General features: G+C 35.8%; 1 protein-coding gene across 1 annotated transcript; it reads right to left on the reverse strand.

Moving 5' to 3' along the window:
* Positions 1-765: 765 nt before the first annotated feature.
* On the reverse strand, positions 766-4,760 carry LOC104905737 (cytochrome P450 81Q32). Its single transcript, XM_010694350.4, has 2 exons — positions 3,750-4,760; positions 766-1,711 (listed from the first exon to the last, which is right to left on the reverse strand). The coding sequence occupies exons 1-2, from the start codon at positions 4,650-4,652 to the stop codon at positions 1,094-1,096; spliced, it is 1,521 nt and encodes a 506-aa protein (XP_010692652.1). The 5' UTR covers positions 4,653-4,760; the 3' UTR covers positions 766-1,093.
* Between the last annotated feature and the right edge of the window lie 15,625 nt (positions 4,761-20,385).

Genomic DNA, 20,385 nt, shown 5'->3' on the forward strand with positions numbered 1-20,385 from the left:
CAAGACCTAATAAAGTATTGGGCGGGATTTTTTGAAATTCAATCCTTAACTTTTCAAAATGCTTCAACTCCCTGCAGCGACACATGACATCCAACGAATTAATCCCTGTGAAAAATCAGACATGACAAAAATAGCTTGCGTCCATCAACAACATCCTTAGCAGTCAAGACCCCAAATGATGCTGGGGGACTAGTTGTATGAGTATGACCAAGTACGTTAGCGAACCAACATGGTGAGTACGCGAACATCAATGAGGACGCGAGCGCGGCGAACGTCGCCCACAACTCTAACAAATCAGTTCATCTACGCGGTCCGACAACGTTGGTGGTCGCCTAATGAGTCAAAAGCAGGGGAATCTTCCCACTTGTCAAGTGCGTCACAGCCATACATGTGTCGAAGGATTACACGCCCTGTTAGAGGAATAATACTTCTATAAATACCCCACTAGTACTATTCTGCATGTACATTCTCTCTCATACTAAAAATAACTTATCTTTCTCTCTATAATTTCTCTCTCTAAATCCTAGTTGGACAAACACTGACTTGAGCGTCGGAGGAGGTTTCCTCACAACCACCCCGAGGGTAGCTCATGTTTGCTCGCTGTGCAGCTATTCACCAAAAGACATCATTCCTCAGATCTTTGGTGGACTTCTCTTGAGGCCGCCAACCGTTTCACAACCGAAACACTAATCAATTAATATAATCCTCATGTTCTTTTTTAAAAACATAATGGTAAAAGGGAGGCTCAATTGAGGCTGCATGTGGTTGCAAAATAACAATCCTGACAGCATCATGTACTGAAAGGTCAAGATTCATGTTTTCTCGAGAATAAGTATAGCCTGATGATGACAAGAAATTTGAAAAACCATCTTTCATTCACTATCCTAATAAAGCTAATATGATACAAATGGGCTGGGATGTATAACAAATTGTTACAATAGATTTCTTAAACAAGAAAGTATCCTTTAAACAAAACACACTTTAAAAAAATCTGAACATATCATTTTTGTTTAGAATCCTAAAAGGATATATATAATCATACTCTTCAAAGGATGTCATAGTAGAAGCTGCTATTAATCTAAATCATGTCTTTTTAAATTTGAGATAATAACTTTATCATTTGTTTGCGAGGCTTAAACTTAGCTTGCAAGGGGTTGGCCTTCCACATACTAACTGAAACCTGTTCTTCCATGTCAATCTCTTCCTCACCACCTTCCCATTCAAAGCATTGTATCAGCGATCCTAAAGCTAACCCGACGACGCGTTTCGCCATATTCTCACCAGGACAAGATCTTCTTCCAGATCCAAAGGGCATGAACTTATATCCAATTCTTTCACCTTCAACATTTTCAAATCTCTCAGGCTTGAATTGTCTTGGCTCATCCCAAACTTTAGGGTCATTTTGAATAGCCCATAAATTCACGTTTAGCATGGTACCTTTAGGAATATGATATCCTCCTACCACACAATCTTCCGAAGACTCATGAGGCGGTACAATGGGAGCAACAGGGTACATACGTAGTGTCTCATTTATTATGCAATGAAGATACGGAAGATGTTGAAGATCATGTTCCTCGATCAAGCGATCATGTCCTACTTGTTCAATGATCTCTTTTCTCACCTTGTCCTGGATTTCAGGATGTTTTAGTAGTAATGCCGTTGCCCATTCCACTGTGCTAGATGACGTTTCTGTTCCCGTTAAAAATAATATCTGGTACAAAAAAGAAAGGTATAAATTTCTCAATGGTAAATAATTAATAGTATATCTAATATGATCATAATAAGGGGGCGTTTGGTTCATATAGTGCATGTTATGAGTTTTAAATCAGGAATGAACCAATGTGGTATAGGTTTGGAACTTAATACCTAATATCATGTGTTTGGTTTTATTTGAGAATTGATTTTTTTTCTTCTATTTGATACCTTGATGTATTGGTATGATAGTATATATGCTTGTGATCACGGTGTCGAATCTTATACAACACATTTTTTCATTGTACGTGGATTACACGCAGTTAAACACTCTAAGGAAAAGTGTCACATGACATCGTTCCTTAATTACAAAAGCCTTTTCATATATTAGTATAGATTTGTTTAATAAACAATTAACAAAACAATCTGACTTGTGTGGACCCGGTTCACATTAACATTAGTGTGCACCAGGCAAAACAACATATCATTATTGAACAATCCACTATATTATGCGAAAACCCACTATATTATGCGAAAACCCACTATGTTATGCAAAAATCCACTATTCCATTCCAACCCACACTATGTCATGCAGAAACTCACTATATTATTCAGACACAGTTACTATATCATTCAAACACACACACACACACACTATATCATACAGAAACTCACTATATCATTCAAACACACACACACTATATCATACAAAAACTCACTATATCATTCAGACACACACTATATCATACGAAAACTCACTATATCATTCAGAAACACACTATATCATGCAGAAACTCATTATATCATTCAAACACACACTATATCAAGCAGAAACTCACTATATCATTCAGACACTCATTATATCATGGAGAAACTAAATCATTCCATATGTTAGAACACGTGTCATGATATATACTATGCAACTTAGATATTCCTGTATGTTAAAATATTCTAATTAATTCTTCTATCATATTGCATATAATTTCATATTATGTTTTTCGTTAATAAAATATACTATATTGTATATAAGTTCACTATATCTCTGTAGAATTCACTATATGAAGTTAATATCTTACCAACTCAGTATACACTAAGTTAGTGTGCACCGGGTCCATTTGAGTTTTTTTATTAACAAAATATCAACTTTTTATCATTTAAAGTAATACGTAATTCAATATACTTTTTAGTGGTAAAATTTATGTACAAATTTAAGTCAGTTCATGTAATAAGTTGTTTTATTCACACCTAATAGAAAGAAATAATATATGATCCCGTCAAACAAAATATATACTACCTCAGGTCTTTATTATTAGTTTACCCGTATTTCTTTTTGAGATGTTCCTTATTAATTTACCCATTTCTTTTGTTTTTATTTTTGGAATGAGATCACTTACTTTTCATCACACATACATTCAACTTTACCATAAAACAATAGTTTCTCTTTCCTTCTATGTCCTACAATTAGGGGTGAAAGTTCGGTGTACAATTTGGATTAGGGCCTAAGCCAATCCGATCCGAACAAAATTTGAATTTCAATTTCCCAATCCGAATCCAAACCAATTAGAGTTTGAATTTGATCACATCCAATCCGAATTTAATACTCTAGATTGGATCTGATCCTAAAATCCCATTTTTTAAAAACTCTAGTTTTCCGATGAAATAAATTAAGCACAACGACAGTCTAGTAGAATTAGGAAATGAGGAATTAAGTGATGTTAAGGTTTTAGTGGAAGGGTTGAAGTGTTACGCCTATTGGGACATGTAGTACTAGCTTTTTTTTTAAAAAAAATGCAGTTAAGCACTTAAACACAATCCAGATACATAATACAAGGCATATTATTAGTTTCTCCTAAAACTTTGCGTAAAACAAACGAGTAAACTAATAAAGACTGGAGGGAGTATATGTGAAGTAAATAAGCTGCGTTGTCACAGTAAAAAAATAAAAAAATAAAGAGTATTCTTCTAATCTCACTAAAAAAGCAAAACATTACGGACAAAAAAAAAGAATCCAATTGATAAAAAAAAAATTAAAATAGAGACAAGAAAGCAAAAATCACCTGAATTAGGCCTTTGATGATATCATTAGTAGAGTAAGTAGGGTCAGTTTTCTGCAATCCAAGCAAAACCTGAATTAAGTTCTTACTTTTCATATTATTACCATCACTATCTCCCTCTTTCTCCATTATCCTTCTTTGCTCATCCACCAATTCCTGGAAAAATCCATCAAGTTTAACAAAAATAGCCGTAATTTTTTTCTCAGCTGCCTTATTTAAACCCAAATACTTGAAAAAAGGGAAAAAATCTCCAGGATTAAACGCCCCACCAAGAGACAACAACTCTTTAAGCAACAACTTAAATCTCTTGCCCTCTTCAGAATCCATCCTCTTCCCAGCAATCATCCTCATCATAATATTATACGTCAACTCGACAAGTGCCGTCTTAATCTCCACCTTACTATCATTTCCTAAAGCAGCTTGATCATTGATATTCTTAAGCAATGATCGTACCTCATCAGCTCGTATGTCAGCTAATAAGTGGAGTCGATGAGGGGACAATATTTCAGTTGCTGCTATCCTACGATGGTTGCGCCATAAAGAGCCGTAAGGTGCCCACAACAAGGTGGTGTAGTCGTATGCTAGGATCTTTCCTCCGAGGAGACGAGGCCGGTTGGCGAAGATGACATCGTTGTGGTGAAGGCAGTCCTCGGCAGCTGAAGCTGAGGACACAAGGAGGGTACGGCGGTACCCTAGCCAGAGTTGAACCACCGGACCGTAGCGGTCTGAGACCTTTGCTAGGGTCCGGTGGATTTGGGTTGAGCTCTTTAGGAGGTGGAGGTGTCCCAAGATTGGTAAGGTGGGAAAAGGTGTGGGTGGAAGCTTTCGAAGTTTGTGTAAGAGTTTTTGGGTTATTATGTAGGAGACTAAGAAAATGAGAGCGTAGAACAGCAAGTTCAAATCCATTTGTAGTTTGAAGTTTTTTTAGGAACTAATTAAGTACGTATATTGATTTTGAATTAGCGCTTTATATGCTAGTATGCTACTATGCTATATATATACACACTATGATAAATGAAGAAAGCATACGAGATTGCTGACGAGAGAGAAGAAATACAATTTGGATTTGTGCTTTATGGGAACTGGGAAGATTATTCTTCGCGTCGTCACCATCAAGTAATTTAAGGTGGAAAAGTAAGTTGAGTCAAAGTTAGTGGATTTTTCACTTTCTTGACTGAAATAAAAGTCGTGATTGCTATTTATTGCTATTGGAAAAACTTTCGAAGACAGGTATCTTCGGTCAACTATGAAAGTTCTGGGGTATGTACTGTGTACATAATGTTGGCTTGCTCACCAAGAATGGAAAAATAATCTGTTCGAGATATAGAAGAATATATGGACAAAGGTTAAGCCATTGGAGTTTCCTTTTTTTTAAAAAAAAAAAAAAAATTGGAGTTCCTTTTCATATTTTGAAATGTTAGGAAACAGGGTGTTGTAGTTAGTAGTTTGATTAATGCGGAATAGAAAATTAATGAAATAATAAAGGCAAGAAAACAATAAAGATGAACAAATAAAAAAAAACATAAGGATTTACGTGGTTCACTCAAATTTGACCTACATCCACAGGTGGGGGATTAGAGCTTCTTCACTATAATGCAGAAAAACCAGAGAGAATAATACAAGGAGTCCTACATTCTAGAGGTTAAAAGTATTTCATAAGTTGTGGGTAAATAATGAGCACCAAGAGGTCCTTTTATAGCATAAGGAACCCCGCTCAAAAATCCTAGAATATACTTTGCACAAAACCCTAAAAAGAAAAACTGATTCGGAAACGCATCTCGCAAACCGTGAGTCGCGGTGGCTGCCGCGAGTTGCGGTATGCTCTCGGTAGTTCTTCGTAAAATGGGAGTAACTTTCTCGTTTCTCAGCGAATTGGGCATATGACCTATTGTTGGAAAACTCTTTGAACAAGCTATCACCTCCAATTTGAATCAAATCAAAATCATTTATAGATTCAGAGATATGTGCATTCAAAGTCAACCTTATACCATTCACAAGATTTCAAGTCACAAATAACAATCTCCACCTGGACTTGAAATCGGTCAAACAAGATAACATCACCTTGAACTGAAAACCAAGAAGTGATGCTCACCATAAACATATAACCTCCACCTTAAACAAAATTCCATAAGCCTACTCACTTTAGGCAATCCAGAAAACAACCATCTCCTATAAGTGTGTACCGATGCGTCTTCGAACACAAAATCCATATACAAAATCATCGCATGGCCTAGATCGAGAGTATAAAGTCACCAACGCCAATCATGCTACCTCAAATTGACCAAACTCTCTTCAAACACTTCTTCATCTCAAAAACAAACTCAAAGGCAATTCTAGAAACTGAATGACAACAATAATTTCTAAATTGCAATTGTACATAATAAACACAAAAGTACCAAATTTGAGAGAACAAATAACATAACTAGAACAAAATCTAATGCACAACCAAAATTGCTACTTTATTACAAACTCAAAAACAATATATCATAGACTCCATAGAAAAAATCCACACGGTTTCTCATTTACCAATAGATCCCAAAAGGGCATCAATCATGAAGAGATCGTAGAAACCACAACCCTAAATCTTTTCACCCTAAAGTGCAAGATCATCATCAAGAACAACGCCGACAATACTGGTAGATTGATCATTGTTGGACCTTTCTCCATTTTTCTTCTTTAATTTCCAACACTTAGATTTAATATGACCCTTCACATGACAATAGCTACAGATTTTGCCATAATTCTTTCCACCATGAGCAACCAAACCATTTGATCAGAATTATTAGATTTATTAACCAATTTATTGTCAAATAAATCTTCTATGTTAAGGCATCCTTAACATCCTGCAAACTCAAATCATCTCTACCATATAATAAGGTATCTCAAAAGTGCTTATACGAAGGTGGTAAAGAACACAACAACCTAATAGCCATATCCTCATCATCATATCTCAACATCGATGTTTTGCAAATCCATAATTATAGAGAAGAATTCATCTAAAACTCAAGCGGTTTACCTTCTTCTAGACGGAGATCATGAAGTCTAGATTTTAGTAGTAGACGGTTGGTCACAGACTTTGTCATATAAAGTGACTCCAACTTCAACCACAAACCCGCAGCAGTCGTCTCTTTGGCAACTTCTCTCAAATTAGACACACTTAAATGAATCGCCGAGAGTGCCTTCAAATCCATATCCTCCCACTGATCATCCGTCATACCCGAAGGCTTTTTGGATGCACCTACCAGAGCCTTGGATGACTTTCATCTTTAATTGTCATAGGCCAAAATTTACTTGCCTATTAAATTTCTCAATATCGAATTTCATTGACATAATCAAAAAAATCAATCTCGTTCTAAAAACACCTAAGATCGTAAACAACCTGGCTCTTGATACCAATTTGTTAGGAAACAGTGTATTGTAGTTTGATTAATGCAGAACAGAAAATCAATGAAATAATAAAGGTGAGAAAACAATAAAGATGAACAAACAAAAAAAACACAAGGATTTACGTGGCTCAGTCAAATTTGACCTACGTCCACCGGTGGGGGATTAGAGCTTCTTCACTATAATGGAGAAAAACCAGAGAGAATAATACAAGGAGTCCTAAATTTTAGAGGTTAAAAGTATTTCATTAGTTATGTGTAAATAATGAGCATCAAGAGGTCCTTTTATAACATAAGGAACCTCGCACAAAAATCCTAGAATATACTCCGCACAAAATCCTAAAAAGAAAAACTGATTCGGAAACGCATCTCGCAAACCGTGAGTAGCGGTGGCTGCCGCGAGTCGCGGTATACTCTCGGCAGTTCTTCGTAAAACGGGAGTAACATTCTTATTTCTCAGCGGAATTGGGCATATGACCTATAGTTGGAAAGCTCTTTGAACAAGATATCACCTCCAATTTGAATCACATCAAAACCATTTATAGATTGAGAGATATGTGCATTCAAATTTAACCTTATGCCATTCACAAGATTTCAAGTCACAAATAACATAAAAGAAATGCATTTTCCCATTTGGTGCAATATAGATTTTGTATAAGATAATGGGGGAAAGATAATCAATTTTGAACATAGGTGATGCTATTAGAAATTTTCAATTAAAAGTCATTTTTGGCAACTATAAAAAAATCTTCTCCCAGTAGCAGAGAACTTCTCTCACTTAAACTAAGAAAGTGATACTTCCATAAATAACCACCACCCATCAACCCTCTTACTATACCAAAATCCACCAGGACTAAATCCAACCAGGACCAGATGAATCCTTTCTCCCCTACCATCAACCTCACAAATGATAATGAAAACACAATCAGAAGAATGGGTCATATCATCAGACCCCTAGAAGGCGACATTCTACCAGAAGATACTTTGCTCCTAAATGCTATAGTCGGCAAAGCAAAAGATATTCGTGATTTCAAAGAAAGAGATATACAAGACTGGGTCTACCTAAGATGGATAACTCATGATGTAATCTCGATCAAGAAAATAGGTTAACTCTTCTTCTTCTTTTGTTTGGATGTAAAAGATAGAGAAAACCTAGATACACTAGGAGCACTATGCTATGATGCTGCAATGCAGACTGAGGACTTCTTTCCAATATTTCACCTTCATCCAATCTCGAATTTGGGTAAAAATAGAAGGCCTACCACTCATTTACAACAAACCCAAGTAGCCAGAAGAGCACTAAAGAGAATAGGAAAAGTTCTCTACTTTGACAATCCTTCTACTTCCCCTGGTTTCAAAGATTTTCCAAGAGCTAAGGTTGTTATCTCAGTCAGTAATCCACTAATACCAGGATTTTATCTAGATTATCACAGTGGAGAACCTGATTGGGTAGACTTTAGATATGAGGGAGTTTTTGTGTTTTGTAACAAATGTGGGAGAATTGGCCACAAAAGACCAAAATGTAGAATTCCCATTGAAGTAGCACAGAAACACTTCAAATTGTGATGGAATATGTGGGATGAAGAATAGAAACTCCCTACACAGCCCAAACATTCCACCCTCTCTTCACAAGCAAATTGATAGGCCTAAAACGAGTTGATAGGAATGATCCACTTGCATCAACATGGTGAATTATTTGTGAGATATGGACGAGGAAGGGGACAGCCCACCGGAGATCACCCTCCCACAAGACCAAGACAATGATTAAGGCGGAGACAACAACAACAACAATAATAACAATGATGATAATTCATCCTCCTCGCACTAGTGAAAAAAACCCCACCTGATGCGGTCAAAATTGGCCTTTCTGATGCGGTTTTGGTCCGCATCATGTGGGGTCGCAGCAGCTTACTGATGTTTTCTGAAGCGGTCCAAAACCGCATCAGAAAAAGATAAACTGATGCAGTTTTCAAGAATGACCGCATCAGATTCTTTGTTTTACGAACAAAAAGTTACAACAACAACCAAAACAACAACGAAATACAGAAACAAAAATCCACCGAAACAAAACACAACAATTCCAACAACCGCAATTCATAATTCCAACAAAAATATACAAACGAATTTAAACTAAAAAATAGCAATTTATTATAAAACATAAATTATATAAATTACATAAATAAAAAAAAAAGTAATTAACCAAATCTAAAATTACAGAGAAAAAAACTAATTAATAGAAAAATAAGAAACGAAAAACATTAAACGAAATTAAACCTAGATCTAGAATAATATAAAATTACAGGATAATAATCACCACAAAAATTAACAAAATCAACTAAAAACGAAAAAAAAATCACTTATTTCGACTGCGAGTACATCTGGGATTCGTTGAAGTCGAAATTAGGACGCAATCATTGGTGGCGAAGGTGTTGGCGGTTTGTGGTTAGGGTTTTGTGGAGGATGCAACTTCGCGTTGGCGGTGGCGAAGGCGGCATTGGTGTTTGAGAACGATAGATAGAGGAGGGTGTGTGGTGGTGGTGTTTGAGTAACGAGAGAACGAGGCGTTTCGGTGGCGATGTCATTGGTGTTTGAGAACGACAGAGAGAGGAGGGTGTGTGGTGGTGGTGTTGTTGTTTGAGTTACGAGAGGAGAGATAGAGGAGGGTGTGTGGTGGTGGTGGTGTTGTTTGAGTTACGAGAGGAGAGAGAGAGGAGGGTGTGTGGTGGTGGTGGTGTTGTTTGAGTTACGAGAGGAGAGAGAGAGGATCAGAGAGAGGGGGGGTGCTGTGAATTGTGAGAGAGGGAGATTATTAGGGTTGGCTGGGGTTTATTTCAGAAATGAGCCACAAGTTGTGGGGTTGTAAGGGAAATGGGCCATAAAGTTTTTTTTAGAAAATCTGATGCGGTATAGGAACCGCATCAGATTATTAAAAAACCGCATCAGGTTTATTAATCTGATGCGGTCCACAAGAGGACCGCATCAAATTTTCCTTCCACCTTTCCTTCCCATTTTTTAATTGAATGCGGTTTTATAAAAACCGCATCTGATACTAAGTGACATATAAGGTTTTTTCCACTAGTGTCAAGCGACTTCTATGACTCGGGAAATGAGGATGGTTCTAATATGGATATCAATGATAACAAAGAAGGTTCAGAGCAATATGATAACTCAAGGAGCAGAAGCCAAAGTACTCATTGTGGAACAAAGAGAAGTAATGATGAGAGCCAAAACTGAAATTTCTAAAATAAAAGCCGAAAATTGTCCATTTTTACAAGCAATCCCACCAAGTTAAATAACTCCTTAAAACAGAAAAACACCTACAAAAAAGACAAAAACAACTCCAAAGGAATCTCAGCTTTCAGGCGTAGGACAAAAGCCCACTATAAACATTATACGCGTCTACATTTACCCAAAACATCCGTAGTTCAAAATGATGAAAACTCTATCCAATACCAATGTTCGAAGTCTCAAACGGAAACCATCGAAAGGTCCATAGTTCTTCAAAATACAGTGGGCTACATTTTCACAGCCCATACGCAGCGTTTTGCTGCGTTCTAAGCCAAAAAAAATTTGACTTGCTGACGCTGCAGCTGGCAGCTGACACGCGTGTCAGCACCAGTTTCAGCGTGACATTTGTCACGCACGCTGCCAAGTGTCGCGTTGTTATTGGTTTGTAAAATATAACCGTTGTAAATTTTACAACGGTTATATTTTAAAAAATATAAATCAAAAAAAAAATACCAACAGCTCTATTTTTTCGAGATCTATAAATAGAGACCCATTTTGCTATATTTTGGGCACACTTAATTTTCTCCCTCTTCACTAATTTCTTCTATTTGTTCTAACTCTTCTTCCATTGCTCTTTAATTTCAAATTCTTATAATTATGGATCCTAATCATCCTAATTATATAAGAAATTCTCAAAATTATTCTCCTCAATATGATAACCTCTACCATGAATCCCCATCTGAAAATGTCAACCTCTCAAAATTATATAAGATGATGATTCTGATGGTTATTGTGGTAAGAGGGTTTGGAGTGAACATGAAGATGAACTCCTGATCTCCGCATGTATGAACACGACTCTTGATAAGGTGAGTGAGACGAACCAAAAGAAAAATGTCTTCTGGGGAAAGTTTGGGAAGCTTTCGAGGCAGGAAGAATAGCACACCCAACAAAAATTGCTCCAAGAAATGCTGCTATGTTGAAAGGTCGTTGGAGTAGACTTGCCAATACATGTCAGAAATTTGGTGGCAATGCTAATTAAGTTTAAAATTTTGATATGGAGAAGTTTTATGCACTTTTTTTCTTAATTAAGTTTGTAATTGTCGCACCAATGTAGCATCTTATGTATTTCGTTCTTAAAATTATATTAAAAATGCTAATTGTGTCTCATATCATTAAAAACGCTAACTAATTTCGTATTTAATTACTTAATAAAAACGCTAATTACATATGCTATGTATTAATAAAAGATAGATAGCTTAATTATTAAAATGATAATTAAAATTTTAATTTTATATTTATTTAATTAATTAATAATAAAATATCAATTAGTAATTAATATTTCATATCATTAAAAAGTAAATAATAAAAATATTGTATGATGGAAGTTGGGTGATGAGAGGGATAAGTAGTTGGGTGGGGTCAAAAAGTAAGAGAGAGAGGAAAAAGTAGTTGGGATGATTGAAAAATGGTTCATGGTTAAGGAGATGAGTGGGAAAAGATTGTGGGATGTAATTTTTTAGAGAGAGAAAGTTAGAAAGAGAGTGGGATGATCTTTTTTTTCAATTGTGAGTAATGGTGCTCTAAGAGCATTCATTGCTCTAGGCCTTTGGTTGGCTCAAGACTATCTCATTTAGTTCGAAAGATGGCAAATTTAAAAGCTCGCTGCCAAACTCATTTAGTATTGCAGGTATGAGTCTCCTCATCAGTACTCTCCTTAGGCTTAATAGAGATTACAAAAACACCCTTCCCTCACACAATGAGGACATTGAGGTAATTTGTTATATTCTCTCTCATCCCTTGAGCTACCTCCTTCAGCCAGACATTATTTCTAGTAATAACCCCCTGACAAACATCTCCCAGAATAAGGATTTATCTGACAAAAACCCCACGTCATATCCACTTACACTTCTAGTTTACCTCTATTTATACCTCACCCTCGCAAATAGGATAGCAATATATACTCCCACCAGGCCACCACCACCAGAAAAAGAAAAAAAAAATCCAACTTGTCTCTTTTCCCTCATCCTACCCTTTTAAACATAGAAAAACTACAAAAACCTAACTCTATGGACCACTAAGTTGTCTTCTTCCCTCCTTATGAGGAAATCAACCTAGCAGACCTTTTTTCTCAATGTTTCCCTCAAATAGAGTGACCGCATTTACATCCCAAGAGACCCCTTGAACGACCCCTTCATCCCATTCGAATCTCTGAGTTATCTTGACAACAATATTCACTAGTATAGAATAGGCGATTTGCGTCGGACTCCAGTGCGACGCCAAAGCCCTCGACGCAAATGACTCAGAAACCATCTGCGTCGTATGCGGAAACGACGCAGATGGTTCAGCTATTTGCGTCGCACTCGTATACGGTGTGACGCAGATGGCTATCCCAGCCCAACTCAGAGTACTGCAGAGGGTAATGTGCGTCGCACATAGCCTAGGGTGCGACGCACATTAGTGATTTGCATCGCACCTCGGGCTATGTGCGACGCAAATTGGTATTTTAATAAAAAAAAAATTATTTTTAGACCTAGAATATACTGCAAAGATAATTTCGTTGAACTGAACCAATAAAACAAATATAACAAATACTAAACCAAAATAACAGATCTGAGAATAACAATAAAACAAATAGAATAGATGAAAACAAAGTGAACACAAATACAACAAACAATCCAACATCATCAATTCTAAAAGGCGAAAATAACGAATGTACAACAGATTAATATGTACAACAGATTAAGCGAATACAATACAAAATTCGAATAAATATGTACAAAATGAAGAATAAAAAACAACAAAGAAATTGAGAAAAGAAGCGTGTAAATCTGAAAAAACGTGAAAATACATCGATGAATTGAAGCAACAATTCGCTAATCCAAAAAAAAAAAATAGTCTAAAAATCCTAAAAAACAAATCTCTCAACAGTTAATGTAATACAACAACTAAAAATCCTAAAAACCTGAGAATGAGCGAAAAAATTTCGTCGATGACATCTGAAAATATCTCTATGTACATAGATCTGAAAACAGCAACAAAATTTTTGATGAACATAATTAACCAGCAACGGTGGGGTTGTGTACAGCAATCGCGATTAAAGTGCGACGATGAGTTAGAAAATTTTCTGGAATCGCGAACGTATAGCAATCGCGACGATGAGGAGAGAGAAAAGAGTGCGACGATGAGGAGAGAGAAAAGAGTGCGACGATGAGGAGACTGAAGAATTAGGAGGGAGATTAAAGTTTTTAGCAGGGAGGGAGCGGCTGAGAAAAGAGTGCGGCGATCTAGGGTTAGAGAGTGAAGGCTGATGAGAGTGAGAAAAAAGGTGAAGGAGAGGAGTGAAGGCTGAGAGAACGGACGAAATGGAGCGGGATCTAGGGTTAGAGACGCGAAGTGGGGCTTTTTATATGTTGGGAGCCTATCTGCGTCGCACTCCCGCCCATGCGACGCACTATCAATTTTTTTTTATTTTAAGCCCAACACATCTGCGTCGCATGAATTTCTTCGTTCGACGCAAATCCACTCTTTGCAACGCACCTTCATGACGTGCGACGCAAATAGGGCCTCGACATTTTTGTGAGCAGTTGTTTTGCGTCGCACTCTGGCTCCCATGCGACGCAAATTCACTTTTTGCGTCGTTTCCGTTTTAGTGCGACGCACATGGGGGACGCAAATCGTCTTTTTTCTACTAGTGGGCCTCCAGTGGTATGTCAAAACGGATTTCACCCACTATAATTGTTCAACGCACAGGGTCAAGGCCCAAGAGGAGATGTCCAAGTAGTTCAATCTTCACATTTAGATTCTCAAAAAGCCGAAAATGGCCTAACACCATGCCCACAACTCAACAATCATCAGCCCAACTTTCTCCAAACCTTGAAAAAAGGAGAAGCTCAGTATATCAAAAAGGCCCAACACAAAAAGCACCACTTCAAAAGCCTGTCGTTTGCTGATTGAGATGAGTTTGGTAAGATTGTTAGATTCCATACTCAAGGCCCACTTCAAGAAAAAATCACTGAAACCCACCACCAAGAACAAGAGAACAATAATTTCGACCACTTCTCACAAACCTCTTCCAAAGACTCCTTATTCACCCTACTCCCAAAACTCATACACTTCCGCGGCTTCAGATTTCCCACTGGAAGAGTGGGACTTTGTTAATCAAGATATGGATTTCAATCTCAACCTTCCTCTGTCGCCGGCAGAAAAAACCCTCCCCAAAAAATCCCAACTTAGGAGAGTTAGATCCCTATCTCACCTTTTGACGCTAGCTCTTCTAACGCAACAACAAAAATATCCCAGAGAAGATTTAGAACCTGGAAATCAATGGGGTTCTTAGCTCAAAACATAAGAGGAACTCTAAAATCAATTAGAACTCCGGGTGGACAACAAACCTTTGATCTTAACAACACCCCTCTAGAAGAAGAATTTGAAGAGAATGATGCAAAAGCAAAAAGGTTGAAAATTGAGAAATAAACAAAAGGGATAGCAATCCTCAAGTTTGGACTAAGTGACGAAGAAGAAGGACACACTCAGGATGCTCAACAATTCAAGGAAGCTGTTATTAACACTACCCTTTCAACTCCAGGTGTGGCTGACCCATAACCTCTTCGACAAGAATGACAATGCTAAGCTGGAACTACATGGGACTAAAAAACTTGGACTCCCAAGTTATTAGTTTTGTATCTAGTATGACCAAAATTAGTAATGTAGATTTTATTTTCTTGTCATAAACCAAGAGCCAGGTTTCAAGTTTGGAACCAAATTTTTTTAAGCTCGAGTTTCCAGGATGTACGGGGGTTAATGCTGATAACAACAGTGGAGGTTGGTTCCTCTGTTGGAGTCGGAGGGTAGTCGTTTTTGTCCTTGCTGCTACAAAATAATGTAATATGCTGTAAAACATCGGATATGGCTAGTTTTTCTATTATGTCGCCTTTATCTATGGTTTCACCTAACCTACGGGGTATACAACAAGTATGGAACAATCTAACATCTATATTAACAAAGTACCAAGGCAATCGGGTACTTATAGGTGACTTTAACCAAGTGGAAAACAAAGATAAAAAACTGGGAGGTTTTAAATCTATCAAAAGAGTAGGGAAATTCCTAGATTGGAAACTCCATAACAAACTTCTGGACATTCCTTTACATGGTGTCAACTACACGTGGACAAACAACAAATTAAACAAAGAAGCTATATTTGAAAGAATAGATAAAGCTTTCAGCAATGAAGAGTGGAAAAATCAATGTCCAGAAGCTACACTATGGAACCTTCCAATTTTACTTTCTGACCACAACCTACTGATTCTCCAATTTCATGAACATCTAACATCAAAAAAATCACGTCCTTACAGACTAGAAGCTTGGTGTACGTCTAGATAATGAAGACATCAAAAAAGTCATACAGCAAGAATAGAGTAACCATGTGCAAGGCTCTTGTGCTTTTATTCTTCAAAGAAAACTGCAGAATACTCTTAGGAAGATAAGATCGCGGTGTCTAAATTACAAGAAAAGAAACAAAATAGAATGGAGTTTGATTAACATTAATCTTTCGAATGCTTAAAATGGAATCACCTCAGCTTCGCAGGCAGAAGAAAACTACAAGTTGAAAGAAATCATAAGGGAAGAAGTAGAGGAGAAAACAACCTATTAGAAACAAATAACTAAATCAAGATGGGATGCACTAGGAGACCAAACTTCGAGATTCTTCTACAAGAGTGTTAAAGGTAGGAGTACCAGAAATGAAATCAAAGCCATAAAGGATAATGAAGGAAATTGGTGCACGAACATAAAAGAGATAAAAGACCTGTTTGTTACAAATTTCAAGGGTCTCTTCAAGGGACAACAATCAGAAGACACTTATATTTCACCTTATGTCCCTATCCTAATTAGCATGCCAATCCTCACACAATAACATATCCAGATCTTATCCATTCCTTTCTCTGAGAAGGAGATACAAGAGGCCACCTTTGGTCCCCACCCTCTAAAATCTCCAGGTCCAGATGGTATGCCACCAATTTTCTATCAGAACAACTGGATGGAAGTGAAAAGGGTTGTCATTGCAAGTGTTAACTAATTCTTATCGGGAGGCCATATTTTAAGAGAGCAAAATCAAACCTACATGACTCTTATTCCAAAAAATGATGGATCTCAAGAACTCAAGGATTTAAGACCCATCGGTCTTTGTAATACCTCCTACAAAATAATCTCGAGAACTCTAGTCAATAGGCTAAAGACTATATTGGGGGACTTGGTTGATGAGTTCCAAAACGCCTTTGTTCCTGGAAGACAAATGATGGATGATTGTTTCATCTCACATGAAATTATCAACTGTGTGAGAAAGAAAAAAAAAAGGGAAAAACTATGCAGGTATTGTTTATGCTAAAATTTACCACTTGTGATGAAATTAAAGTTTGGGACGACTCAACCAGATTTTGCAAAGATGACACGACAAAAAGTGCAAAGGGGATCAAAGGGGATGAACACACAAAACTGATGACGCGGAAAACCCCAATGAAGGTGGGTAAAAACCGCGGGTGGATGGAGATCCACCAATCTACTATCGTTCTTTGTCCCTCTTAGAGAGTGACTTTGTTATTACAAGAATGCTTTTTCTCTCTAGTGTTTTCCTTGACAATGTTGCGTAAAAAAAACGTCCGTCCCCCCTCTCTCTTTTATATGCCTTCTTTTCTCCTTTGGCTTTTTCTCAACGAATACAAAAATAAATTCACTAATTATTACATTTAAATTCGGTGCTTAAATCATGGGAGATCTTCTCCATTGATGTCCAACGTCTCAATCAAGGCTCCTTAATAGCTGATTTTTTGCCTCATAATGCTCTTTCCTTATTATTTAAGAAATCGTTACTTGTTTCACACTTAGCTCCATCCTTGTGCTCTCCGCTGTGTCTTTCAATCGTAACTGCTTCATCATCACGTCAGACGACATCCTGTCACCGAGTCATCGCGTCGCTGCGTCAATGTCATCCTGTCAAAAAATTCAGCCATAACAGGTATCATGAAGACTGGTCTAAGTAAAACATACGACATAATTTGTTGGTATTTTGTAGAAGTTTACTTATCAAGATGAATTTTCCCTATAGATGGGTTCACTGGATTATGCAATGCATTATGTCTGTTTCTTATACAATCCTGATCAATGGTGAACCGTCCGAAACCTTCAAGCCAAACACGGGGCAACGTCAAGGTGACCCTCTTTCATCTTATGTGTTTATTTTGTGTATGGAAGTTCTTTCTAGAAACCTTTCCAAAGTACAGCACCAAAAAGAACTAGAAGGCCTGAAAATTGCTAGATCAGCCCCTGCCATCTCCCACCTTTTTTTCGCAGATGATGCCTTACTACTTTTTAAAGCCAAGCCCAGTAATTCTTGGACAATTAAGAAAATAATTCAGGAGTTTTTTAAGCCATGTGTTTTCTTAGTATTTTGTCATAGTTGTTTTTGCTTAGGATTAACAGTGTGATATGCTGTTAAGTCGTTAGGATGCTTTGTTGTTTGGTGGCCTTCTAATGGTTTTTGGTAACAAAAAGCTTACATTTTACCAAAAGAATTTATTGCTTATACAATATCATAAAATTTAAACCACAAGTTATTAATTTTGAAATTTAGATATAATTGTTCTTGTAGAGTTTTCAAAGTCTAAAAGCATTGATTGTACTCAATAACATTGATAGTTATATGTAAAAATTATTTCATATTACTATTGAACAAAACTTCCAGATATCAAGTCCATTTCACTAAACCAATAACTGTACAATGTAAGGGTTATAAGCCACTTTTAATTATTTTCAATACAATGTCATAAAATATAAATCACAAGTTATTACTTTTAAAATTAAGATAGAGTTGTTCTCATGAAGTTCTCAAAGTCTAAAACTATTGACTTTAGTCAATGACATTGATGGTAATATGTAAAAAGTATTTAGCCTTTCTCTATAATGTCTATTCACTTTTGTTGCAAGGTTAAAATTTTATTAAAAATAGTATAATTTTATCGTAATACTCCGTATGTGTTAACAATATCGTATAAGATTTGCCTTAATTCATTTAATTTAGGTATATTACAAAAAATGATAATCAAATTTATGCATTCAAGACTCCGAACAAAGCAAAGGTAACAAGCAACATTATTAAAGAATAGAGTGCGTCCTTTTTCTTTAAATAAGTAAATAATCATAAATTCAATCATTGATTTTCTATAGCTAACCATTCATGCTCAAAGAAAGCCTATATATGGGTAATAGCAAATTAAAATTTATTTTTTCAAACTTATATGTAAATATTTATTTTATTTTTATATTCTTAACTTTTAAATTATCACTTCTATAGGTTAACAAGTTAAATATTTCCACCCTGATTTCGAGTGAAATAATATAAAATCTTAAATTTATAAAACAAAAACTTCTTATGATATTCTAACAGAAGCAATATACAGATAAACGACTATTTGAATCAACTCTTTTTTAAGAAGGGAGATCATATTATTCGCTATGACATTAACTACATTAGTCACTTAACACACGGGTCATAAGTTAGTTTTAAAATAATCTCAATAAATAATTATAAAATTTTAAAGCATAAGTTAGTATTCACCACCATGATCTTAGGATGAACTTCGAAATCTATAAGTTATAAAACAAAAAGCTTCCCATGCAATTTCTACGAGTAAAAAACTAGTATAAGCATAATTCATCCGTTCCTAATTAAATGCAACACATCCACTTTTTTACTATTAACACTTTTCACTTTGACTAGATTTGTGACTTATACATAATGAAAAATAAACATAGTTAGTGGGATCTTGCTAGATTCGTCTCGTGACATACTTTCATAAAATGTAATTTTTTTAAAATTTTTACTTATATGTAATTATAGATATTTATGATCAAAATAATGTCTCGAGATGCGTAAAAATGCATTTGTTGTATCTAATTCGGAATGGAGAAAGCATAGCGATCTACGCAAAGATATTAAAAGGCGTTCCTATCAAATGAACGGTGCCACGTGACACTTTACCCAAGTTTCTAATACATGTTCATGACCTCCTTAAAAAAAATATTATATTAACAATGTGTAGCAAATAGGAATTGAAGACATGACCTTTGAAATAAAATGTGAGAGTTTAACCACTAATCCACCACAATTTTAATATTTAGTGTTTCAAAGCAAAACATAATACAGTCTTATAATTAAATGTAACTATGAAGACATAGACAAGACCTTTTTATCTCTAATTCTTTTATTAATGTAATAACATTCTTTTACCCCAATTCCATTGATATTATTATTTTTATCCTCACACTTGGAATTTTTTTAAAATAATTTATCATGTCGTAACGTACTTTTACCGATTTCGCACTAAAAATAATTACAAAAAGCTAAAATTTATTATGAAACTTATAAATAATAATATATTTGATGATTGTAATTGTCCGACAAAAATACTAATTGACAACAATATAGGCTATTCCATATGGTCAAGGTGGAAAAGTAGAAGTCGAGTTGACTATTCCACTTGTGATTTTTCCATTAATTTTTCTTGCACCGCAAGGGCCAAAATTTATTGTTATACGGTTCCGCTTATCCTTTTGCCCTTTTTTGCTTCTTTCTTTTTGTCATCCACGTAAATTGTACTAGCCTACTAGGTGTCTATGTCCTTTTTTCAAAAAAAATTACTTCCTCCGTTTTTTTTAAATGTTACACTTTCTATTTTAGGAAATTTTAAATTAGATGTTACACTTTTATTTTGGGTAATAACTTCTCTCTATCTCTCTCCTATCACATGTTCACATGGGGTCCTTTTGTTTTTTATTCTCTCTCTCTCTCTCTCCACTCTAAAAATTACCTAGGAGTCCGTGATTTGAAAAGTGTAACATCTAATAAAAAACGGAGGAAGTATGTTTTTTTTTTTTTGGCGACAAGGACAAACAAATATGCTTTTCTTTTTTATCCAATATTATTTAATTGTTTTACTTTTATTATATTTTCTTATACGGTAACCTATTACATAATA

Source organism: Beta vulgaris, chromosome 1, assembly GCF_026745355.1.
Source record: "Beta vulgaris subsp. vulgaris cultivar EL10 chromosome 1, EL10.2, whole genome shotgun sequence".
Classification (NCBI taxonomy): domain Eukaryota; kingdom Viridiplantae; phylum Streptophyta; class Magnoliopsida; order Caryophyllales; family Amaranthaceae; genus Beta; species Beta vulgaris.